The sequence below is a fragment of the Cibotium barometz genome, chromosome 4 (assembly GCF_041138505.1).
Source record: "Cibotium barometz isolate CiBa-2024 chromosome 4, ASM4113850v1, whole genome shotgun sequence".
In the NCBI taxonomy this organism is placed as follows: Eukaryota; Viridiplantae; Streptophyta; class Polypodiopsida; order Cyatheales; family Cibotiaceae; genus Cibotium; species Cibotium barometz.
The window spans coordinates 37,670,691-37,696,147 of NC_141049.1; the positions used below are offsets into that span (position 1 = coordinate 37,670,691).

General features: G+C 39.2%; 1 protein-coding gene across 1 annotated transcript in view; it reads right to left on the minus strand.

The window, feature by feature from the left end:
* The window catches only part of LOC147639220 (protein ACTIVITY OF BC1 COMPLEX KINASE 3, chloroplastic-like), a 35,599-nt gene extending 26,906 nt beyond the window's left edge, over positions 1–8,693 (minus strand). The window contains exons 1-5 of the mRNA XM_086788468.1: positions 7,811–8,693; positions 1,951–2,178; positions 1,296–1,631; positions 321–876; positions 25–211 (exon numbers count right to left, since the gene is read on the minus strand). Coding sequence (XP_086644594.1) covers positions 25–211; positions 321–876; positions 1,296–1,631; positions 1,951–2,178; positions 7,811–8,275 — 1,772 coding nt within the window. The 5' untranslated portion in view covers positions 8,276–8,693. The remainder of the gene's footprint in view (positions 1–24; positions 212–320; positions 877–1,295; positions 1,632–1,950; positions 2,179–7,810) is intronic.
* Positions 8,694–25,457: the final 16,764 nt, after the last annotated feature.

The window sequence follows — 25,457 nt, forward strand, 5'->3', positions numbered from 1 at the left end:
TGAAGGCACCGAATTCAGTATTACCTAAATCTTCCATCCTTAAAGAGTAGCTCAATTAGAGCATCCCTCAGATAAGGGTTAGGATCTGTAAGCAATCGTTTGGCAAAGTATGGATATGCAGCCCCTAGCACTTTAAAATTCGGATCCGTGTACAATGCCAACCCCTCTAGCACAGTTAGCGACCTTAGTATCAGAGCATAGTATGCCGGCACTGCAGAAAAAATGGCTATATAAGACTCACAGTTGATAAACAAACCCCGCCCCCTTCTTCCCCCTCATTTTGATGCTAAACAGTCAGCATTGTTGAGGAAGGTACTGACCATCAAAAGGATACTGGTACAAAACAGCCCCCAAACCATCCACAATGGTTTTGAAATTAAGCTCACTAACGGTAGCATTGAGTGCATCATCAAAGAACTCCTTCAGTGCTGGAGCTATTGGAGAAACGTCAATCTCTGTTGATATGAAGTCAAGAGCATAATAGTCACGTGCCATGGCTTCATAATCACGGTTCACCATGTGAACCACATGGCCTATGATTGCAAATCTTGCTTGTTGTGGGGTTTCACTCATCATTCCAAAGTCTAAAAATGCTAGCTTTCCATCGTTCATGGCAAGTAGATTTCCAGGATGTGGGTCAGCATGAAAATAGCCATGCTCAAGGAGTTGACGCAAGCTGCACTGTATCCCGATGTTCACAAGTTCCAATAAGTTAAGACCCTTCTTCTCTATAGCTGCTTGTTCACTAAGCTTTGTGCCTTCCACCCAATCCATAGACAGGACTTTCACACTTGTATAATCCCAAAATATTCCCGGCACATACACGTCTGGCCTGTCTCCATATAGCTGCTTGAACCGTATTGCATTCTTTGCCTCCTGCAAAACACAAAACAATCAAAAAGAGGGTTATAGTGTCACGACAATGCTTTCAAAACTGACCAGAGCTTAACACATAATAAAAGGGTGTCCACCCAAGAATGATGAAAATGAAGAACACGCACATACATGTGTCACATACTCATGCGAGAGCCCAAAACGGCCAACAGGCATCAAGTTATTTATTTTTTAGCACTTGCTCACACGCACACATACGCATACGCATGTGTGTGCGCGCGTGCGCGCGCACACATTTACATCATTCTTCTCCAGAAACTGCTAGCCATATGGAAGCAAGATCAAACAAGCAGAAGACTGATGTCAATTCTGAACCAATAAACGTCCACTAATATCTCTAGTAAAACTTAGTAAAAACCTGCCAGGTTTTCAAGAACACAGCAATATGAGAAAGAGATCACCTGCACATAATTCAACTCTTGATACACTCTCCTTGCAAACTCATCCAAAAGTGCAACAGCATCACTGGTGACAATGTCCACTTTCTTATTGATAAAGTAGCATAATGACCGCAGTAAATAGAAATCAAGCCCAACAGCTTCTTCAATACCAGGTCTCTGCACCTTGACTGCAACAGTTTTTCCAGAAGACCTCAAACAAGCTTTATAGACTTGCCCAAGGCTTGCTGCTGCAATAGGTGACGCGGTTATACTTGAAAAGATGGATTCCAATGACAATCCTAGCTCTCTCTCAATACATGCAAAAGCTTCAGCATCCGGAAAAGTTGGTAATGCGTCCTGCATCCAATGAGCCATATTTAATGCACACAGCAGGCACTTGTACGAGGCAACTAGAATGCTGTTTATTTATTGACTGTGCTTTGTGTGAATGACAATGTGGTTTCTGAGTTTTTAAGTGATATACTATTAGATTGTGTAACGTGATCAGTTCAATTGCTACTTTCAAAAAGATCCATTGGTCATGTGTGTGTATATGGGGGTGTGACAATGTGCGCACGCATGCATGCAGTCCTTTTTTTTTCTCTTTCTGGGGGTGGGGGTGGGGCAGCTGGATGGGGGAGGGGGGGAGTATCTGTTGACAAAATCAGGTGTATACCTGAAGTTCTGCAAGCTCCTCAAGGTACTCTGGGGGACAAAGGTCTGGCCTTGTTGAGAGTCCTTGACCAACTTTGACAAAAGTGGGGCCTAGATTTGTGAGCCTCTTTCTGAACTCAATCGCACGTCTGCGTTTATTTTGATTGATCTGACCTTTTTTTTTATCAATAAAGAGACCAAGGCCAAAAGAGCCCAAAGACAGCACTATCTGGAGTGTTCTTCCCAAAACCTGAAAGCATAGATGCACAAGAACCAAGTCTACATCACGTGGCATACCAAACAGTTAAACCAATGTAATTTATTCCATGTCATTGGTCTTTTTTTTAAGAGCATGAAACAGCCCAAAAGTTGAAACATGGACACAAACTGCCAGGAGTCATGCCATAGTCTATCCCAATCACTAAGGACCAAGAGATGCTTTATTGCATGTGTTATCACTATATGAATTATCAGATTTTAGAATACAATCCATCATATTCAGATCTATGGAGATTTCACATTGAAAATCTCTCTCTCTCTCTCTCTCTCTCTCTCTCTCTCTCTCTCTCTCAGCACTTGACCTTACACTGCTCATATTTACACTTACATCAAATCCTCCACAGGATCACAGCAACAAAAGGGATAGTATGATGACAAATGCAAGAACACACGACTTCAGATCCTGCGGGAAAGAAAGCACCGACCAATCTCGGCATGTGAGATGCATTTATAAAAAAAAAAACATTGATTGATCTGCAGGAAGAAGCATGCATTCCTAGCAAAGAGCAAATAGGAGTTGTATCAGCTCTTTTTAAGTGAGGATAACTCGGACGCATGGCACATGCTTGAGAAAAAGAAAACCCAAACACCCATCACAGACCCTCTTTTTTGGGAAGCCTATGCATGACAGCTCTATAATGTTCGGATCAGCGCACAACTCAAATGTCATATCCCATGCCCCACATCATTTATCCTCTTCAACACTCTCTTTCTTTGTGTGAAACCACTGCTTCATTAAGGAATGAATGGTACATTCATAGCTGTCCCAAGGTGGGACAGCTACTACTCAGATATCACAAACTATGGGAAAACACCTCCAACTGTTGAAAGGAAAAAACTGAGGTCAAAAGAATCTCGGAGTGAAAGGTAAAGAGACCTCCTGAAAAAAGCGAAGCATATGATCTCCTCGTGGCAGAAAATCAAAGCTGCTTTCGTGCATGGTAGATCGTCCACAAAGCCCAGTATCTAGTCTAGGAAAGAAAAACTATGTAATCTGGCAAAGGTGAAGAAAGGCACCCGAACATCCGAAGAATTTCCAGAAGTTGCTGTTGGGAAATCAGTCTGTCCAGGAGAGCACCAGAAGAGGGGCATCCCCATAACAAATGAATAATTGCCTCTTGGTAATGAGAACCCCTCTTGCAAGAGGCAGGTGCAATGTTTCTCTTAGCTAAGAAGGTGCCACCAGGGAGTGCAATGTTTCTCTTAGCTAAGAAGGTGCCACCAGGGAGTGCACCCACAATGCGTCTCCACAAGAAAAGTCGTTGTTTGAGAGCCAATTTGCTCTTCCAAACTGTGGTCAAAGAGGCCTCCACCAGCGAAGAGGTTTGTTTATAGGCCACAACTGATTTGCATGTGTCTGTATCCAAGGTGGAGGGAGCAGAATTTTATAAGCTCTAGCTGCCGTGAGGAGATGGAAAGAATAGGGGGAGTAACCTGGAAGCTGCCTATCAAATTTCTAGTCTCTCAATCTTTCCTCCTCCTCAAGTGGAGGCACCAGCTGAAAATCTCGCAACATAGAAATTACAACATCATCAACTAAGCATACGCCAAAGTTGGAGAGGAAGTATGCTTTTCTGGGTTGCAGTGCAACCAATGAGTGCTGAAAAGCCCTGCTCCAATGAACACTTTCTTTTCGCAAAGAGTTGCCTCTGTCCTCTTCAACACTCTCAATGTCACTAGGGCTCTAATAGAGCTACATATTGGTAGGGTACAAGATCGTTGTCCACATGAGGAACATTTTTGCACTTGGGCACATCAGCCCCCGTTCTTGCAGAACTCTTAAATAGAGTCCTTTGTGAAGGCTTCCTTTACGGGCCATCATAGAGGTGAGGCCACAAAAACAACATATATACTAATGCTTTGTGGAATTCCACAAAGCCTTGGACTCTGTTCCTTAGATCCGCTTGCTAAGATGATTGCACGAGCTCGAGTTCCCGCCAGACAAGATATGGGGTGTGATGGTTGCAATGACCAGCAATGTACGGGCACTACGGGGGCTATCTAGGAATGCTTGTAGCACTATTTAGTATTGGGCTCTAACAGGGCTGCCCGCTATAGTAGCTACTTCATCCTCGTCGGCACCACTCTTTCCGAGCATGCCCAAGTGATTCTTCATTTGGTTGACCAGCACTCAGCATGGATCCCGGACCTCCTCCTATAGAACCCCACCATCCTCAAGCAGATCTAGGAGATATAGTCCACTTACTCCCCCCGCCCCACCCCCCAAAATCTCCACCAAGAGTACCGTAGGGGCCTTGGACTGCCCACTCTTGGCGATTATCCATTTCCTTCGGACAACAGTCGATGAGCAGCTTAGTGCTTTTAAAGAGCAAGAGGCCACAGGTACGAACAGAGGAAGTCTCTTGGCTAGGTTGCTGAGAGAAAGTCTTCAAAATTTCCATTTACACTCAATGGAGAATCTTTAGCTTTAGAGGCAGTCGCCAATTTTTGGGGTCAATAAGGAGGACTCTTCTCACTTGCCGTTTGCATAGGAGGACATGTCATCGGATCTATCTTCGTCCTATGAGGATTGGCCAATTGGTGTATCTTCACAGTACATAGATTTCTTGGAGACTGTACCGTCAACAACCGGGGTTTTGACTTCAGTGTATCAACATATGTATTACTTGGAGTATGTTCTACAGGACATGGGTGGTTGACATCAGACACCACATGAGGACATGTCATCGGATCTGTCTTCGTCCTACGAGGATTGGCCAATTGGTGGATCTTCACAGTACATAGATTTCTTGGAGACAGTACCGTCAACAACCGGGGTTTTGACTTCAGTGTATCAACATATGTATTACTTGGAGTATGTTCCACAAGACATGGGTGGTTTAGACATGTAGGTGTTAGGTAAGATTGATGGATTCAGATTTGATACAACGTTTCTGAGGGAACTGTTCTGGGTTACGATTTATTCCTTCTTGTGCTCCATCTGAGCCAATGCATTAGTGGTTGGAGTTTGGAATCTGGATGGCAAAGTTTTGCTCGGCCATTCTCTAGAATGTTCTTCTCATGGGCTACCGGTGGATACTCAGACGTTTGCAGTGTTTTTTTCATGGATGGTTGGACATACAGGGAGTACACAATAAGGTGGAAGTTAGTCACCCGCACGTTTCTCTCCGGGTCGTCGTGCTGACGCGGTGAGGGCGGAATGTGAGCCTTGTTAGAATTGGGTTGCCACCAATGCATTGTGGTGGAATGTGGTGGAATGCGTGAGGAGCCAAGGAAGGTGTGGTGTAATCCCACATGGTAATCGGGGGGCTTGGATGGAGCTCTATATATAGCATAGTGGGCACTAGCGCCGAGGATTGCTACCTATGATCGTTTGTTGTGGTCTGGCGGTAACCTCTCGAAATTCGATCATGGTAAGCGCTCGATCCTGGCAAAACTTCTGCTACTTGAGATCTTTCTCAAGGCGATGGTGAGAGGAGGCGGCTACTAACAGCGATGAGAATCCATTGCAAAGGGCTTGCGAAGGTTCGTAGGACTAGGGACCTCTAGGGAGACGTTCATGCAGGAAAAACTTAGCAGTGCAAGGATTCTGGTTTGCTATGGCGATGTCAACGAACTCCTCCTAGCCAACTGTTGATGAGTTGACAATCTTGCAAAGAGTTGACCATGTGGCAAGGGGGGTTCACATGCATTGTTGGAGAAAAGGTGTTAGAATTGGATTGCCACCAATGCATTGTGGTGGAATGCGTGAGGAGCCAAGGAACTCGTGGAATAATCCCACATGGTAATCAGGGGGTTTGGATGGCTAAGGCAAGATCTAGCAAGGAGATTGCTCAAAGAAGTAAAATCTTACCAATTCATTGCTGGAACTCTTAATAGCATGGCTCTTAGGTATCTTCCCCACCCGGGTTTTGTGTGAACGTGAGGGGGGCAGCTAGCGATGGGGATTGCTACCTTCCTGTAATCATTCGTTGTGGTTTGGTGGTAACCTCTCGGGATTCATGAGCCTTCACAGCGGATGGAAAGTGCTCTCACAGTGTTCGGGATCTTGGGTATCTTGGATGAGATTTGCTTGGATCTTTTCCTTTTATGGAAGGGCACTTTATATGGACATTGTGCAGCTAAGGACAGCTGCAATGCAATTAGGGGAGTGGCCTAGGAGCCCCACCCTATTACGACTCAATTGGGGCGGCTGTGGGAAGGCAACCCCCCAAAGTTGGGATAATAGACCTAGATGACGCCCTAAAATAGACATCATTGCAACTGAGGATAGCTGCAAAGTAGGGGAGTGGCCTAGAAGCCCCACCCTATTCCAACTCAATTGGGGTGGATGTGAGAAGCCAACCCACCAGAGTTGGGATAATAGACCTAGATGACACCCTAATAAGCTCTCACATTCTACAGACCCTTGGGAAGATAAAGCTGGAGAGGACTCCTTCATGGGGCTTGCATATATGGGGAGTAGGCATCCACAAGAGCACCTAGAGAGAGACTCAGCACAAGTGGAGTTCTTTACCCAAGAGATACTTACCGTACGCCCCCCCTTGAAGCAAATAAAGTAGTCGTGTTGTGTTGCAAGCCGCACGCAATACCTGTACTTATGATGCAAGGGCTTATAGTGCAAAAGCCCACTTCTTTCATGAGGTGCAAGAGGAACCTCATTGGATGGCAGCCATGCATCCAGAACATGACTCCATTCTTTGCAACCATACTTTGGACCTTGTGGATAGACCTCCACAACACAACATCTCAGCACGAAGTGCATCTACAAGAATCTAATGCCACCTTAGAAAAGTACAAAACCCAACTTGTGACCAAAGGTTTGGACAAGTAGAAGGTTTTGATTTTCAGGAAAACTTTGCCTCCATAGCTCGCATGACCACTATTCGCATGGTTTTGGCATTGGCATCCCAAGAAAAGTGGCCTAGATACAAAATAGATGTGAAATCAGCCTTCCTCAATGGAGATCTTCAGGAGGAGATATATACGAAGCAGCCCCCAAGATTAGTTGTCCTCAATTCAAAAGAAAAGTATGCAGGTTACGCAAGGCGCTTTATGGCCTAGAACAGAGCTTGGTACTAGTGAATTGATTCCTTTTTGGAAGGTATTGATCTCGTTCAAAGCCCCTCAGATGCAAACGTGTATGTAAAAAAAACAAACAAACAAGTTCATGGTCATTGTTTCGTATGTGGATGAACTAATCATAACAGGTAGTCATAAGGAGAAGATTGTTCACACCAAGGAGTTGCTAAGCCAAGAGTTTGAGATGACCGACCTAAGTCTCATGCATTGCTGCTGTGGAGAATGGGTCTTGTCCAGCTGGATGCTTATGAATGGGGCCCCCTTGGTCTCAACAATTCATGATGTATGTTCTGTGCAAGTCCAAGAGTGCGCTGTCTATATCGAGATGTATATGCATCTGTATATAAGCATATATGCATGTATATGTATGTTTCAAGATCATAGCTATGTGAGATTTAAGTTTGCATGTATGTGTAGGTTTCAATGCAAGCTGAGAGGAATACAGCTAATGCCAATTTGCACAGACATATGTATGTATGCCTTTGTACACATGTATGTGTATGTAAAATATGCAAGCTGAAATCCCCGTGAAAGGTCAATAAAGACTGAATTGATCTCACCGTCAAAGGCTGCCATTTGTAGCGCTCTGAGAGCTGGATGGGATCATAAACTGCTGCATTTACAGCTCTGGCTGCAGCGCGGGCCTCTGCAACTGTCTCCTTGTTCTCTATGTTGGCACTGTAGCTTTGCTCAAGTCTCTTCACAATGGCCCCATTCTGGGACCTACCGCCTGCTTCTTTCTTACTGGTAAGGACATCTGAGCCCCTGGCTGTTGTCACCAAAGTGAAGGGGGCATCTCCATTGGTGCCGTCTTTTCGGTACAAGGCCGGCCTCTCTGCCAATGCGGCCTTGACAGGAATAATGGCACTGCCATGCCCTAGCCGAGATGGACTCTGCAGCAGGTTTTTCTGTTCTAGGGTTATGGCAGAGCTCAACCAAGCATAGGCTGATGAAATCTCTGTGTTTTGACAACACTCTGGGATTTTGCTATTGCACAGGGATACGCCTGTTATGCAGCGAGCCATGGTTCTCCTAAATCACGTGTCGATCATTGTCTGTCGATCTTCAGAAGCAGAAAGACTAGCCGAAAACCCCTAATTCAGAAGAAACTCTTCCCCAACAGAACTCCCTCTGCAAACCGTAACTAAGACAAGAAACCCTGATCCAGGAAGTCGTTAGAAACCCTAACTCCAGCACTCAATCTGCTCTGGGATGCAAACCTTAGTTAAGCAACAGCTGTTTTGCAATTTCCTTGTTTCAAAATGAAGCAACCTTCCAGAGATGACTCAGCCTTGTCCGTCACAGTCAATGGATGGTTGAATTGAACACCTGTGCTGACTGTGCATATCCAGGGCTTTTGGGAATTCAAATGGTATTCTCGATTTTCCATGGCTAACTGGCTGCCACGTGGTACTCCTTCGAAGCACACGTATCAACGTCCATAGAAACTTAGCTTCGGGCTTTTCTTAAAAGGGTCCACCAATGATGGAGCGTGTGAGGTATATACATAGGATGTAGCACGTATAGGGAAAGGAATATCCACTCCCATAGCACTTGCATGCGTGCTTGAGAAAGTGAGGTATATCCATAGGATGTAGCACGTATAAGGCAAGGACTATCCACTCCCATAGCACTTGCCTGCATGCTTGAGAAAGAGAGAGAGAGAGAGAGAGGGGGGGGGGGGAGAGGGGGCGGCCGGGCAGGAGGTGAAGAGAATATATGTTTGGAGACAGCACGCAAGATGAGTGTACAAAGCAACAAATATGCACGCACACATACAACAATTGCATGCGCGCACATGTGCACACGAGAGAGAGAGAGAGAGAGAGAGAGAGAGAGAGTTCATCCTTACTCATTTCAAATATGATTTATGAAATGATGTTGATAGTGCAATTGAGCATTCATAACAATAGGAGGATGTTGATAGTGCAATTGAGCATTCATAACAATAGGAGGAGCTTATTGTAAGTTTGGGGGGGCTACTAAAGCTCATCAAGTAAAAATCAACATGGACAATGCACTATATAGAACTCAAAATACACAATTTAGTGAAATTCATAACAATTGGAAGAGCTTATTTTAAGTTTGGAGACTAATAAAGCTCATCAATTAAAATCAACATCAACAATCCTGCATCTTATAGAACTCAAAATACCCAATGTAGTGAAAAAAAGGGAGTTGTTGTTCATAAAAGATGTCCATGGCAATGTAGCCTAGTTAGTAAGGTGCTCGACTCTCAAGGCTCAAAGTTCAACCCCCATTAACAATGGGGCTTATCAGTAATATAAATGCATTACATTCTCAAATAAAATGCCATTTACAAAATATGCATGTTTTCTCATTTGTTAATAAGAGGTCTTGTTGCATGAGTGTGTTTATATGTAAATGGGAAAAAGTCTACATACATGTACAAGGTATAGTATTATATAAGACAATAGATGCCAATTAAAAGTGATGAGATATTATAAAGTATTTAACAATTATCCAAATCTATGATAGCAATACATCTTTAGTCCAAAATCAATTTGAGACTACTTATGTCGAGTACATCTTCACATTGCACACGGATTCAAATGAAACCACAAGACATGTGAGGAAATCATTTTTATGAGTACACTTTGATAGCTACTTTTACAAAAGCAAAAAATATTAGACTCAAACGCTTGTTTTGAAATTGTGAACATGATTGTCAATACCATTTTGAAAATGGTTTTAAAAAACTAATTTGGAGCTAGAAAAAAGGAGCTTTTGCTTTGGCCTTCTTATATACACCCCCCTTACCCTACATTTTAGAATATGCAATAGTTTGTGCCTATCAAACTACAAACTACAAGTCTTTTGAATGTATATTTTATTAGATGATATTTAAACTACAAGTCTTTTGAATCCATGTTTTATTGGATGCTATTTTGGATGAAGTGAAGAAAGTGGTTGTTTTATCCAAGTCCAACCGCACCCATCAACAAAGAAGGTTGTCATATGCCTTAAAATCATATTCTTCTCCGAGCAAACACTTAATAGATGGCAATGGTCTAATGAAACATATTTTTTTTCAAATAACTTGCTCTTTCCTTCTCAACTTGCTACTTTATCCAACAAAAAACAAAATTTGAAATTTGATTTGACTTTCAGGTCGGATTTCGGCATGTGGATGCAATTTAAGGGTGAAAGAAGCATGTGAAAGTAATGAAAGAGGTTGCATAATGTCTTCATTAAAGCATGGCAACAAAGGGGGAATTGCAAGTGTCAAAGCCACTGACTTAGCTAACTCTAACATTATTAATGGAATAAGATAAATGGTGTGTGTGTGTGTGTGTCCTACTATGTAAGGCTCCAAGTCACTCTTAACACCACTCTCAAAGATATTGAAATAAGATAAGATAAATGGTGTGTGTGTGTGTGTCCTACTATGTAAGGCTCCAAGTCACTCTTAACACCACTCTCAAAGATATTGAAATAACCTCACGATGGAATTTTTCTTTCATATCAAAAAAGTCAAGTACTAAAACTTCAAATTACGTGCATAAGTGCATAGTCCTACTATGAAACCTCACTCCACATTCACCATAATGATTGCAATATCCATAACTTGATATACAAGTTTGTCAAGAGTTGGATCACCATTGAGGTTCTCAATACATGATTGTAATATCCACAACTTGATATACAAGTTTGTAAGAGCGGAATCACCATTGAAGTCAATACAAGATTGCAAAATCCTCAACTTGATATACAAGTTCGTCAAGAGCTGAATCACCATTGAAGTTCTCAATACATAAAAGAGAAACATAAAGAAGAAATGCACTTATGTGAAAGAGCTCGATCCACCACCCAAGCTCCAATAAACATCTTCTACTCATGCCTCCATAACGATTCAATAAGCTTCTAGAGAAGACATATCAACATAGTAGTTAGTCTATCTCACTCTCACTCTCACCCTCACCCTCCTTATTAAAATGATCATGATATTTGAGAAATTATAATGAAGCATATGAAGCTTTGTAATTGAGGAACTTAAACTAGGTTTCAGTGAACAATGAGAGTGAGAATGAGGGTCAGGGTCAGGGTCAGGGTCAGGGTGAGATTGAGAATGAGAATGAGGGTGAGAGTGAGAGTGAGGGTGAGAGCGAGAGTGAGAGCGAGAGTGAGAGTGAGAGTGAGAGTCATATGAAGCTTTGTAATCAAGGAACTTAAACTAGGTTTCAGTGAACAATGAGAGTGAGAGTAAGAGTGATGGTGAGATTGAGAATGAGGGTGAGATTCATATGAAGCTTTGTAATTGAGGAACTTAAATTAGGTTTAAGTTAACAAGATTGAGAATGAGGGTGAGATTCATATGAAGCTTTGTAATTGAGGAACTTAAATTAGGTTTAAGTTAACAAGAGTGAGAATGAGAGTGGGAGTGAGAGTGAGATTGAGAATCAAAGTCAGAGTTAGAGTGTGAAAGAAAGAATGAAATTATATTAATGTCCAATAGAACTCCAAAATGGCCTATGGAACCCAATACACAAATCCAACAAAAGAAAAAACTTTAAAAGAGAAATTCCTACTAATCATCTAATAGTTACGATGCCAAACATCAAATACATTCGCCTCAACTCATAGTGGAGTCTAATTTTTGGGGATTGGGTTTGCGAAAATCTTCAATGAAGGTTTTATCCTTCCGGAAGACTATCTACTTTCATTCTTTGTGAGTTGCTTGAGCTTTAGCAAATTCTGCAGGCTCCTACTTGAGTTGCATTAGGGTCAATTTTTCTATGATTCATATCTATATGGTCGTCAAGAACATCTAGTGCCATGTTCAAATACAATTGAACATTCTTTGCTTCATGTATGGACCAAACTTCATAATGCTCCTCTTCACAAGAGATACATATACTCAATGATGAAGGCCTTTAACTAACCTATCTTTAATCCTCCATAACCATATTAGAGAGAGGATCTTTTGGAAGAGTCTTGAGGTTTATGCGATGAAAACAAACTAAATTTAATGAAATGAGTAGAAGTGTGTGCGTTTGTTGGAAAGAACACTCATTTTTCTTGCATTGTATTGGATATTCTAATGCATAAGATAAGACTTTCCTTATAGATGATTATGGACTGATAGATAAGTCTTTTTTTAAAATTTGGTTAGATTTTTAAAATGGAAAAAACATTTTTTTGGGAATGATACTAAATGCCTAGCCATGGGTACCATTTCTTTTATTTTTAGTACATTGATACTAAGAAGTTATTAGATGTCCTTTATGTGCCAACAAACATCAAGAGGAATTTGTGGTCTGTTTGCAAATAGCTGATCGTTACTCTTTGATAAGGCTGGTGTAGTCAATTACACAGATGCAAGCAGTAATGTTGTTGGGAGGGGAATTCGACATAATAACTTGTATGAACTATTCACTTTTATAGCCCAAGTCGATATCAGGATAAGCAAGCTATGGCATAGAGATTTGGGCACTTGAGTTGCTGTATAGTCTTAAAAGAGACACAAAGTTCTAGGATTCTGGCATCTACCAACATTTTTAGAGATGTCTTGCATGATGGTGGGCAAGCAGCATCGTCATGCATTTCCATAAGAAAAAGTAGGAATCATGCAAAGGCTCTTCTAGAGCTTGTACATACAGATCTTTGTGGTAAAATGCCAACCACTATATTGGATGGTACTTCTTGTTACTAATCAATGACTTTAGTAGGAAGATGTGGGTTGCTTTGGGATAAGACTGAAGCTTTTGAAAAATTCAAAATATGGCATAGCTTGGTAGAGAATGAGACAGGAAAGAGGCTAAAGAAGTTTCAAACAGATCAAGGAGAAGAATTCACATGAGTTTAATGACTATTGCAAGGACCACGGGTTCATGAGAGATTTGATAGTTGCTCATACTCCGCACAACAAAATAATGTTACATAGTGCAGGAATCTTAAAGGTAAATAGTGGAAGGCAAAGAATTACATAATTCTTTTTGGGTTAACACTATAGTGTATATCCTTAATAGGAATTACACAAAGGCAGTGTGATAAAGGGAATCACACCTCAAGTATTCACGTAAGAAATCCTCAATTGCATATTTCAGGACATGATTGTTTTGTGCATGTTTCAGACTCATCTAGAACCAAGTGAGATTCCAAGAGCTAAAAGTGTATCTTCTTGGGATAAGTCTTGTATGTGGACGACCTCATTATTGATTGAGAACCATGAAGAGAAGATTCGACAGAGACATAGGAGATGTTGAGTTCATAGTTTGATATGACGGAACTCGGGCTTATGCATTTGTGTTTGGGGATTGAGGTTTGGCAAGAGTCGGATAGAATCTTCATTTCTCAACAAAAGTATGCAAGAGAAATTTTGAAGGCATTTATCATCTGAGTACAAGTGAGTAGTTACACCCATAGAGGTTGATGCGAAACTTTTTGTGAAAGATGCTTCTCCACTTATGGATATGAAGGAGTACAGGAAGTTGGTTAGGAGTTTCTTTCTGTGTAATACATAGCTTGACATTAGTTCTGTAGTTGGTGTCCTTAGCAAGTTCTGAAATTAGCCTCGAGAGAACCACTGGAAGATAGGGATGCGCATGTTGAAATACATCAAAGGTACCATTGGATATGGCATTACTTACAAATTGGGAAATTCCTTCAATGGATTTTGTGACCGAGATCTGGGTAGGAGATTGTGATAGTAGTAAATCTTTTTTTGGTTCTTTTTTCTTACTGGGTTTGGAATTACATTCTTGATCAACAAGAAGCACCCTATAGTGGCACTTTCTTGCATAGAGGCTGAGTACAAGGTAGCATGCTTTGCTTCATGTGAAGCAATCTAGTTGAGAAAGGATTTTAGGAGACATGGGTTTTGCTCAAAAGGGAGAGATGTGCGATATTCAGAGTTGCATGGGGATTGCCAAGGACCCGTTGTTTCATGCTAACACGAAGCACATTGAGATTATCATAATGTGCGTGAGTATAAGGCAACATGCTTTGCTTCATATGAATTAGTCTAGTTTGAGAAGGATCTTAGGAGACATGGATGTTGCTCAAAAGGGAGCGACATTGTTGTTGTGCGACAATCGGAGTTGCATGGGGATTGCTAAGAACCCGGTGTTTCATGCTTGCACAAAGCACATTGAGATATAGTATCATTATGTATGTGAGCTTACTTTGGATCGAGACCTGGAGTTTGTCTTATGCCTAACAAAATAGAGAATTGTGTAGACAGTTTCACAAAGGCTATGGGGAGAGATTTATTAGAGCACCATCTTCATCGACTCGGTGTTAGACCTCGGTGTTAGACCAAAGAGGTAGTTCATCTATGGGTGGAGTTGAGGGGTGGTGTTGGAAAATAATTTGCTCAATGCTCCACCCTCATGTTGTTTCCTACTACAAGTGATGGATGTGCTCTAGTTTGTAAGGCCCTCTTAGGTGGAGAAGGTATACCCTATCATGTGGTGCTAACTGTATAAACATAATTTTTGCATGTTTCAAAGTGTTTTGGGGCTTGTTCGCAGGCTATAAGGTTCTCGCAAGCATCTCGGGGGAGTGTTAGTTCGAACTAACACTCCCCGAGATGCTTGTGTTAATAGTTCAAACTATAACCAAAATCAAACTATTTTTGTTCGATTTTGGGTATTCTTCACAGTAGAATCAACATCATTTGATGTGCATAACATTACATCTTTAAGCTTAGCTTCAACGGCATCGTCAACATTATCATTGATTTTTGCATTCCTACTAAGTATCGTTTCCACACTCTATAAATTTTTATGCACTTTGCAGGTTTCCATTGTCATCAGTTATTACTGGCATATCTGTTGCATTCATCAGTGGGCATTGACAGTACCTACAAGTAGTTGGGATATTTATATTCTATGTGTCAAAGATTAGTTATTTGCAAGCTTTAATATACTTGGGATGCTTTTCCACTGAGGATAAGCTTGAGAGGGCCAACTACCCCATTGTGGGATGCTTTCTCGCTGAGGACCCCATTGTGGTTTGAGGCAGTCAAAACACCAACCGATAAAAACCGAGCAAGACCTAGAACCGAGTGATATAAACTAAGCTACTTTATTTTTGGCCATTTGAATTTACCAGCATCAATGCTAGGATTTCTACTAACTTCTTTGTTGTGTAAGAGAGAGGTTGTAAAGAGAGGAAAGAGAGAGAGAATTGCAAATGAGAGAGGATTTACTAGTATCAATGCTAGGATTTCTGCTAACTTCTTTGCTATGTAAGAGAGAGAGGTTACAAGAGAGAGAGAGAGAGAGAGAGAGAGAGAGAGAGAGAGAGAGAGAGAGAGAGAGAGAGAGAGAGAGAGCATTGCGTGTATGAACACACACACAAATCCTTAAAGAACAATCTGAAAATCAACCTCCTTAAATAGGGTAGCAAAATTTATAGGCTTCCATATAGTCTCCCATACACATGATCAATAACCTCCCATAAAGTATCTCATACATAACAACTCCTTGTGCAATCCATTATAGCATTGGCTTCTCTAAATTCACCTCTTGACTTATCCTACTATGAATTCATATTATGTTAAAAGAAGTTGTTAGAAGGGACCCTTGTTGTGTGACAAAACTCCATGTGCTAGGCCCTTAGCTTTCAGGTGTATTAGGCTTAGGAACTAAGTATTTATAAACTTTGAAACTACTAAGGACTAGAAAAAAAGGATTAATAAGCCTTGATTATACTACTCAAAAATCATGTCTTAAGCTAAAAAATAAAAAAAAAGTGAGAGGCTAACTAGCCTTGTTAAAATACATTGAAAATAGAACTCCAATTGAAATAAAAAATGTGATATGATGTGGGAGAAAATTACGTGGCTTTTAATAAATTTTTAATTTTAAAATTTTTGGTTCAATGCCTCTTTGTACGCTCAAAAACCTTTCTCGATTATTGTGGCTCACAAATTGGGTTCCAAATTGAATGGAGATACAATGTGCAAAGACCTTATCTCAAGGCTGAATAGAAACGTAGCTACTTGAGGGGTTCTTCTCAAGTAGCTACTTGAGGAACTTATCTCAAGTAGCTACTTAAGAGAGGAACTTATCTCAAGCATGAATACAAATGTAGCTACTTGAGGGGTTCTTCTTACCACTAATAAACAAAATTAATTCTTTTGATATTACCCACGTGAGACTATTATTATGGGACTTCATGAAAGAGAAGTACTTGAATACCTTCACTTGAATTATAATGAGACTTTACACTATTGTATAAAGACATTTGTAGAATCAAAATATTGCATTAAGATATTTAGTCTGTTGCATAAAGACTTCACTTCCATTGTAAACAAAGCAAGGAACGTGTGCATCAAGACATTAAAAGATAGAGCCAAACACACATTTCTATCTTTTTGTTACAATGTTAAAATGCATGATAGGCTTAAACTATCTTTTTGTTACAAACACACATTTCTATCTTTTTGTTACAATCATCTCTTTTTCTAGTATTCACTTTTCCATGAAGTTGATCAATGACAATGTCTTGTAACACTTAAACTCCCTTAACATGGTCTTTTTCATGCCCCCTTGGAATTTTTTATTTTTTTCAAAAGGTGCATCCACCAAGCCATCAACACTCATGCCTATGGTCCCATTACTCATGCTCATAGCTTCCAACTGATGAGACAAAAATCCCAAGGAGACATGCAGATAAACTATTTCAACATAGCCTATTTCAAAGCCCCTTTAATTAAAAAAAATGGATACATAGAGTTTATAGTAAATATATAATTTATAGTAAAAATCCATATATAAAAGTTATATTAAATATATAATTTATAGTAAATATATAAATTTCTTACATAGCCACACGAAGAGGGAGCAGATAAGATGTGTAAGTCACATCATGAAAAAGTGAGCATGAACAACATAAGTGAACTTCATTATTAACTTTGAATAAGTCCTCTTATGTTTGGTTAGATGGAAAGATGTTAAAAAATAGATGGGCCACCCAAAATGCAAACCATGGAAAGCCTTGTTGATTATCTAACTGAGTAAACACTCTTGGCACCTTTATCTCATGAAAGAAGGCTCGCCTCTTTTTGCAAGCTAAACCCCCCTAGAGTAAAACCATCGAGTTGGGTGCATATCAAAAGCACATGGTGTTCAAGTTAGGCTTTTGAAACATCCCATCTTTTTTCTCAATTTGGGTTGAGCTTAATAAATTCATGTTTTATGGAAAACATCCCATCTTTTTTGTCAAATTTCTCACTGTGTTTGTCTAGTTGTTCATGAGAGAGAGAGAGAGAGAGAGAGAGAGAGAGAGAGAGAGAGAGAGAGAGAGAGAGAGAAGCTCCAATATTAGTGTTAACTGGTATCAGAGCAAAGGGGTTCTAGTCTATTACATTGGTTGTGTGAGGCATGTGCATTTTCTCTACAAGCTACATGTGAAGAAATGTTGGTGTCTATGGTCACTGGCAAAAGAAGTGTTGGTGTCTATGGTCATGGGGGCAGAAGAAGTGCTCTTGGGAAGACGACTGTGCATTGATGGCATCTACAATAGTTGGGTAGAGCTTGGTAATTCTTTATGGGTTTCAAGATCTATGTAACCAAGTCGAATGTGGGGGAGTTGTTGAAGCCAACAACGACATGGTGGGCATTTGAAGGCAACCTAAACCTAAAGGAGTGCTGATTGCAAGGTAACCTTGCTTGAGTCAAAGAAGTAAAAAGTTGAGACAATTGGCAACTCTATGCAGCATTTGGCTCCTATGGTGATGATGAGCACCAACAATGTCAAGGCAACCAATGATGGCAAGCACAAACTCTAAGCTAACTCTCTATGCAAGCACAAACTCTAAGCTAACTCTCCACGCAAGCAGTGGTGTATGTGGTAGAGAGAGTTTGAGAGATGGTTGGCATGGAAAATGAAGATGACACACAATTGACGACACTACAGTTCAAATATTTTTATGGTGCTAAGATTGCAAGCCTTATGAGGTTTTATTTAGGGCTTTTTCACATGCATACGGATAGTCATGCTGTAAAGAGGTTGGTTTGTGGTGGGAGATGCTTAAGCTTTGTGAGGGTTCATTTTTTTCCCTCATTCTTTCCTATTAAGTGGCACTTAGGGTGAGTGATTTTTTAAAGGGGATATGTTTAAGTGATTTGTGAGGTTTAAAATTCTCTTATTAAGGTAAGTGGGAAACTTAGGAGGGAGAGATGGCTTTATGAGTGTGTTTTATTTCTTGGTTGGGTTGCACAATGGTGAGAGATAGAAGATTCATGTGAGGTGAGTGATCTATGTGGCATTATAGTGATTTAGTGGGGGTTTCATGTGTCTATGTGATGGGCATCCCTATGTCTGATCATGGGGACATCGAAAAATGAAGTGATTAAGCCTTTTGATGATATCAACCTTAGTGATTTCTAAACTTAGTAGATATAGTCTAGGCACACGTTGCTAAAAGTGGCTCTCAATTAGAGGCTCTAGTTTGGTGCAAGCTGAAGATGGTGAGGGTCATGGGGTAGGGCTTGAGAGAATCACCTTAGCATATAGAAGAGGTGACCCTTCATTACCCGATTGTGTTAAATTTTAATTGACTTGGGGCTAGCATTTTAGCATGAATTGTTTCACCTTATGATGTGGTCTCTTCTAACATTTAACATTTTAAAAAAAGAATGGTTCTTTAAAAGCAAACCAACAAGTGTTAAAGCTTTTTACCTCTTTCTAGGACTAATGATTATTCACATATTCTCTATCCAATGCAAGATAAAGATGTGACCTTAGTCATTCATTTTAGTGGTCGTAAATATAAAATATAATATAGCTATTTTTTTTGTAAAACGTGGTCATTCTCTATTTAGGAGGTTGTTGTTCATGTTATTCTTCAAGGTTTTGTGTGTGTGTGTGTGTGTGCATGCTTGTTCTCTCTCTCTCTCTCTCTCTCTCTCTCTCTCTCTCTGTCTCTGTCTCTCTCTCTCTCATCTGCAATACTCTCTTTCTCCTGTCTTTGTAACCTATATCTTATACAAGAAAGAAGTTAGCAGAAATCCTAGCATTGATGATGGTAAATTCAAATGGCCAAAAACAAAATATCTTAGTTTCCACCATTACTCGATTTTATATCTCGTTCAATTTCTGTCACTCAGTGTTTTACCTCCCTCTTGTGGCCTATATGATATGCCATATAGTATTGGTCCAAAGGGCTTTGGAATGTTGTTATTGGCATATCTGTATAAGGGACCTTAGCCTAAGGGTCTACATTTTCAGAAATTTTTGGATTATTGTCCAATTAAGGTTCCAATGGACTAATTGGATTAATCCAAGTGTTGGGAGAGGAGATAAATCCAAAGAATAAAAGAAAATACCCAAAAATGAGTAAATGCTCACATAAGATGGAGAGTTGACTGAGTACAAGGTTTATTAGTTAACAATTAAGAGATATTACTAAAAAAATGAGGTATTTTGGAGAAATGATGCATTTTTGACACCTTGGTAAGGAAAGGGGGATCTTTGAGGTAGGCACCTTTTTCACATGTATAGAAGGGTTTTTTAATTCAAAAAAATGTGATATTTTTATCTCTCCTCTCTCCTGGATCTAACCAAATAAAAAAGGGAACCAAGTTGGTTCAAATCTTGTCCAAATTGAGTCAAACTGAACTTGAAAAATTCTAGAACCCAATTGGACTTGGTTAGTGGTCTCTCTCACCTATAAATAGACCCTCATTCCTTTGTATTTTCATATTGGAGATACCCCATGCTAGTATTATATTAAAATAATCATATTTCTGTTATCCCTTAAATTTTCCTCTCTCTTGGGAGCTTGGAGCTTCTCTCTCTCTCTCTAACAACTCTTGAAGTTGCTCTTCTCCTCTTGGTGGACCAATTGATTGGTCGGGGGCTTCACTGCTATAACAAAGAATCAAGCCTAACTTGGAGGTAAAATTGATTTATATGGTTTTTTTTCAAATTATCTCAATGACTTTCTTCTTCTCAACCCCTCTCAAGCTTGAGAAGCTTTCAAAATGATTGTTTTAATTCAAATCAAGCTTTTCCTAAGAGTCTTAATGTTTAATTAAGAGAAAGTTAATCTTTATGTTTATTTGTAATGCTTTCTTTAAGTAAATCTCTCTCTCAAAAAGAATAGTCATCTCTATGGCTAATTCTTTAACAAAAGAATGTTTCTCAAAGATAATCTCTTATTTCAAAGCTAAAATCTAGGCTTGATGAGCTAAAGATTGAGAAAATGATATTTTCATGATTTTGTGCTATTAAAATAATGCTTATTTCTTTTAGATTGTTTATGAGTAGTTAAAAACTACTTTAATTCATTCTAAATGAGAAATGGATTATCCTAACAAATTGGAAAAAGAGGAATGTTGAAATTAGTTTAATCTAGTGGGATAATCATAGTTATGTTTATAATTATGGTTAAAATTATGATTTGAATATATAGTTTGATTTTAAGCATAAAAGAAGAACTACTATCATATTTTCATTACAAGATTTTATTCTTTTAAGAAAAATTAAAAATTATAGAAAATAATACATATCTTATTTTTATGCATAATGCTAAAAGAGGACTTCCTACCATATTCTAGGATTAGACATCCTATGCAAAAAGAATGATTTTCATCATATTCATGGGAAATAATTTTTTAGTATTTATGCATAAATATTTAATTAAGAGAAAAGAGGAATTTTGGGTAAATTTATTTTTATGCAAAAAGAGAAATTCCCATGATATTCGAGATCCAAATAATTAAAAGTTAAAAGAGAAATTTTTGGTAAATTGATTTTTATGCAAAAAGAGGAATTCCCATGATATTTGAGATCCAAATAATTAAATGTTAAAAGAGGAATTTTTGGCATAAATCAAATTATGAGTATTTATCAAAAGTGAAATTTTGAGTATTATTATTTTTATTAAGAAATATGGATAGAATTGATTTTTGTAAATCCCATGAATCTTTTATTCAAAAAAAGAAGAATATTGAATATATCTTAATTGAGAAATTTGAGAAAGAATGTGAAAATATCCATCGAGAAAACTTGGATAATTCTTATTCAAAAAAGGGAATCTAGAATCCCTGGGAGGATCGAGGATCTAATGAGTAAACGGAAGTTTAGAATTAGTTCTCATTAATGAAGCTTAAGGAATGAAAATACAATACATAAATGCTCTTTCTGAGTTTTTACTATGCAGATTTGATAAGGTTTATTTTCTCTTTTTAAACCTTCAACAACACTCTGATACTTAGATTTAATGGGATTGAGAAAAAGTACCTTTAACTAGGTCAAGCAATTGGCAGAAACTTAGAAAAGTCCTATCAATATTGAAAAAAGTAGAGAAACCGTACTAAAAGTGGATGTGATAAGATGTGATGTGGATCTGAATAGATGTAGATGGATGTGATGTGGATTTGAATGAATGTAAATGGATGTGATGGGATGTAAATGGATGCCATGTGATGAGATGAGGTGTGAATGTGATGTGATGAGATGTGAGTGGATCTGATGAGATGTGGATGTGATGTGATGAGATGTGGATGAGATGTGATATGATGTATAGATGTGGATGAATGTGATGATATGTGAATGGATGTGATGTGATATGGATAGATGTGGATGGAATGAATGTGATGTGATGTGGATCTGATGTTATGTGGATGGAATGAATGTGATGTGGATGTGGATGTGATGTAATGTGGATGGAATGAATGTGATGTGATGTGGATGTGGATGAAATGAATGTGATGTGATGTGGATGGATGTGAACGAGATATGATAAGATGAGGATGGATGTGATGAGATGTGAATGAATGTGATGTGATATAAATGGATGTGGATGTGAATGTGATGAGATGTGATGATATGTGAATGGATGTGATGTGATGTAAATGTGAATGGATGTGATGTGATGTGATGTAAATGGATGAGAATGCGATGAGATGATATCTGAATGGATGTGGTGAGATGTGAATATGATGTGATGAGATGTGAATGGATGAGATGTGATGTGATGTGGATTTGGTTAGATATGAATGGATGAGATATGATGCGGATAGATGAGATGTGATGTGATGTGGATCTGGGTAGATATGAATGGATGCGAAGTAATGTAAATAGATGTGAACGTGATGTGATGATATGTGGATGTGATGTGGATCTGAATGAATGTAGATGGATGTGATGTGATATGAATGGATGAGATGAGATGTGGATATGTTGTGACGTGGATATAGCTTTTATGTCCATTAGACTTAGGAACTAAGCAATTATAGACTTTGAAACTACTAAGGCTTATAAACCTTAGTTGTTAAGGTCTAAATAAGCCTAGAAAAAAAAAGGCTTGATAAGCCTTGATTACCACTCAAAAATCATCTTAAGCTAAAATAAAATAAAATAGTGAGAGGTTAACTAGCCTTGTTAAAATGCATTAAAAACAAAACTCCAATTGAAATAAAAAATGTGACGCGATGTGGGAGAAAATTACGTGGCTTTTAATAAATTTTTGATTTAAAAAATTTTGGTTCAATGCCTCTTTGTATGTTCAAAACCTTTTCTCTATTATTGTGGCTCACAAATTAGGTTCCAAATTGAATGGAGATATGATGTGCAAAGACCTTATCTCAAGGCTAAAAGAAACGTAGCTACTTGAGGGGTTCTTCTCAAGTAGCTACTTAAGAGGACCTGATCTCAAGTAGCTACTTAAGAGGACATGATCTCAAGTAGCTACTTAAGAGGACCTGATCTCAAGCATGAATGCAAATGTAGCTACTTGAGGGGTTCTTCTCAAGTAGCTACTTAAGAGGACCTGATCTCAAGCATGAATGCAAATGTAGCTACTTGAGGGGTTCTTCTCACCACTAATAAAAAAATTTAATTATTTTGATATTACCCACATGAGACTATTATTATGAGACTTCATGAAAGAGAAGTACCTGAGTACCTTCACTTGAATTATAATGAGACTTTACACTATTATATAAAGACATTTGCAAAATCAAAATATTGCATTAAGATATTTAGTCTATTGCATAAAGACTTCACTTCCATTGTAAACAAAGCAAGGAACATGTGCATCAAGACATTCAAAGATAGAGTGAGAAACACATTTCTATCTTTTTGTTACAATGTCAAAATGCATAATAGGCTTAAACTATCTTTTTGTTACAAACACACATTTCTATCTTTTTGTTACAATGTTCTATTTATCTAGTATTCACTACACTCATCATCAACAAAGACATTTTTTCCATGACGTTGATCAATGACAATGTCTTGTAACACTTAAAACTCCCTTAACATGGCATTTTTCATGCCCCCTTGGGCTTTTTTATTTTTTTCAAAAGGTGCATCCACCAAGCCATCAACACTCATGCCTATGGTCCCATTACTCATGCTCATAGTGATGAAAAAAAATCCCAAGTAGACATGTAGATAAACCATGTCAACACAGCCTATTTCAAAGCCCCTTTAGTTTTTTTTAAAAAAATGGATATATAGAGTTTATAGTAAATATATAATTTATAGTAAAAATCCATATATAGAAGTTATATTAAATATACAATTTATAGTAAATATATAAATTTCTTACATAGCCATACCAAGAGGGAGCAAATAAGGTGTGTAAGTCACATCATGCAAAAGTCAGCATGAACAACATAAGTGAACTTCATTATTATTAGCTTTGAGTAACTCCTCTATGCTTGGTTGGATGGAAAAGATGTTAAAAAATAGATGGGCCACCCATAATACAAACCATGGAAAGCCTTGTTGATTATCTAATTGAGTAAATTCTCTTGGCACCTTTATCTCATGAAAGAAGGCTCGCCTCTTTTTGCAAACTAAACCCCCTAGAGTAAAACCACCAAGTTGGGTGCATATCAAAGGCACATGGTGTTAGATCGCTGTAACACCACTACGGGCATTACCATAGGAGGGGACGGCCTCTGGCTCACCACCTAGCCATAGAGGAAGAATGAGGATTGCCCCTCATCCCCCAGGCTATATGGTGTGTGGCCTGCTGTCCACACTAGCATGGCCGCCCATGACTCCGCATGGGCGTCCTCTCCCACTGAACCCCGGATGGCCACGTCCTTGGCCATCCGGTTTGCTGCCGTCGGTCACAGGCGTTACAGCCTGCATAACATTACCCCCCCTTAAGAAGAGTTTTCGTCCTCGAAAACAAACTAGGAAAACCTTTTGGAAATTGCACTACGGCGTTTCCAGGTAGCTACCTCCTCATCCCTATCTGTCCATTTACTCCTGGTACACTTTATGTCGGGTTTGTCTTTCATGATACTCTAGAATCTTTTTAGGTTCATGTGGTATCTTTGGTGGCTCTATTAAGTCCACCAAAATCTCTGGAGAAACTGCGTTCTCTAACCCGTGTACTGATTTCTTCAGTTTACTGACATGGAAGACAGGATGGACTTGAGAACTCTCCGGTAACTCAAGTTTATATGCTACGTCCCCAATCTTCTTAAGGATTTTAAAAGGACCACAATATCTCGGAGAAAGTTTATCACACTTTCCCGTTTTCATGGTTTTTGACTGCGCAGGAACCTTGAGGAATACAAAGTCACCTTCTGCAAAGGTCACCTTTCTATGTCCTTTATCTGCGTAAGTTTTAGCGCGATCCTGAGTGCTACGAATGCTCTCACGTGCGGAGCATATCATTCATATCTTCAAGGAAATCCTTGACAGATTGAATCTTCTCCTTTTCTAGGCCTACAGCCATCGGAGATCTCGGCTGGAATCCATACATTAACATGAATGGTGTAAATCCAGTTGCTGAGTGTTTGGAGCTATTATAGGCAAACTCCAATAAGGGCAAGTACTCTTCCCAATTACATTGCTTCTTCCTAACATAAGAATGCAACATATCCTCTAGAATTTGGTTAACTCTTTTAGTTTGACCATCAGACTCCGGATGATCTGCCGTACTCATTCTCAGAGTAGTATCCAACTTTTTGAAGACTTCCCTTCAAAAATGACTGTTGAACTTTCTATCTCTATCCGACACTATATCTGCGGGCAGGCCATATAGCTTGTAGAGATGTTCAATAAAGAGTTTTGCCAACTCTGGCGTTTTAACAGTTTTCTTCATGGCGATAAACTTTGCCATTTTAGTTAACCTGTCCACTACCACCCACATCGAGTCATTCCCTCGCCTCGTCTGGGTAAACCGGTAATGAAATCCATGGAAATGCTTTCCCATTTCCCTTGAGGAATCTCCAGCGGATGGAGTAGTTCTCCAACCTTAAGACG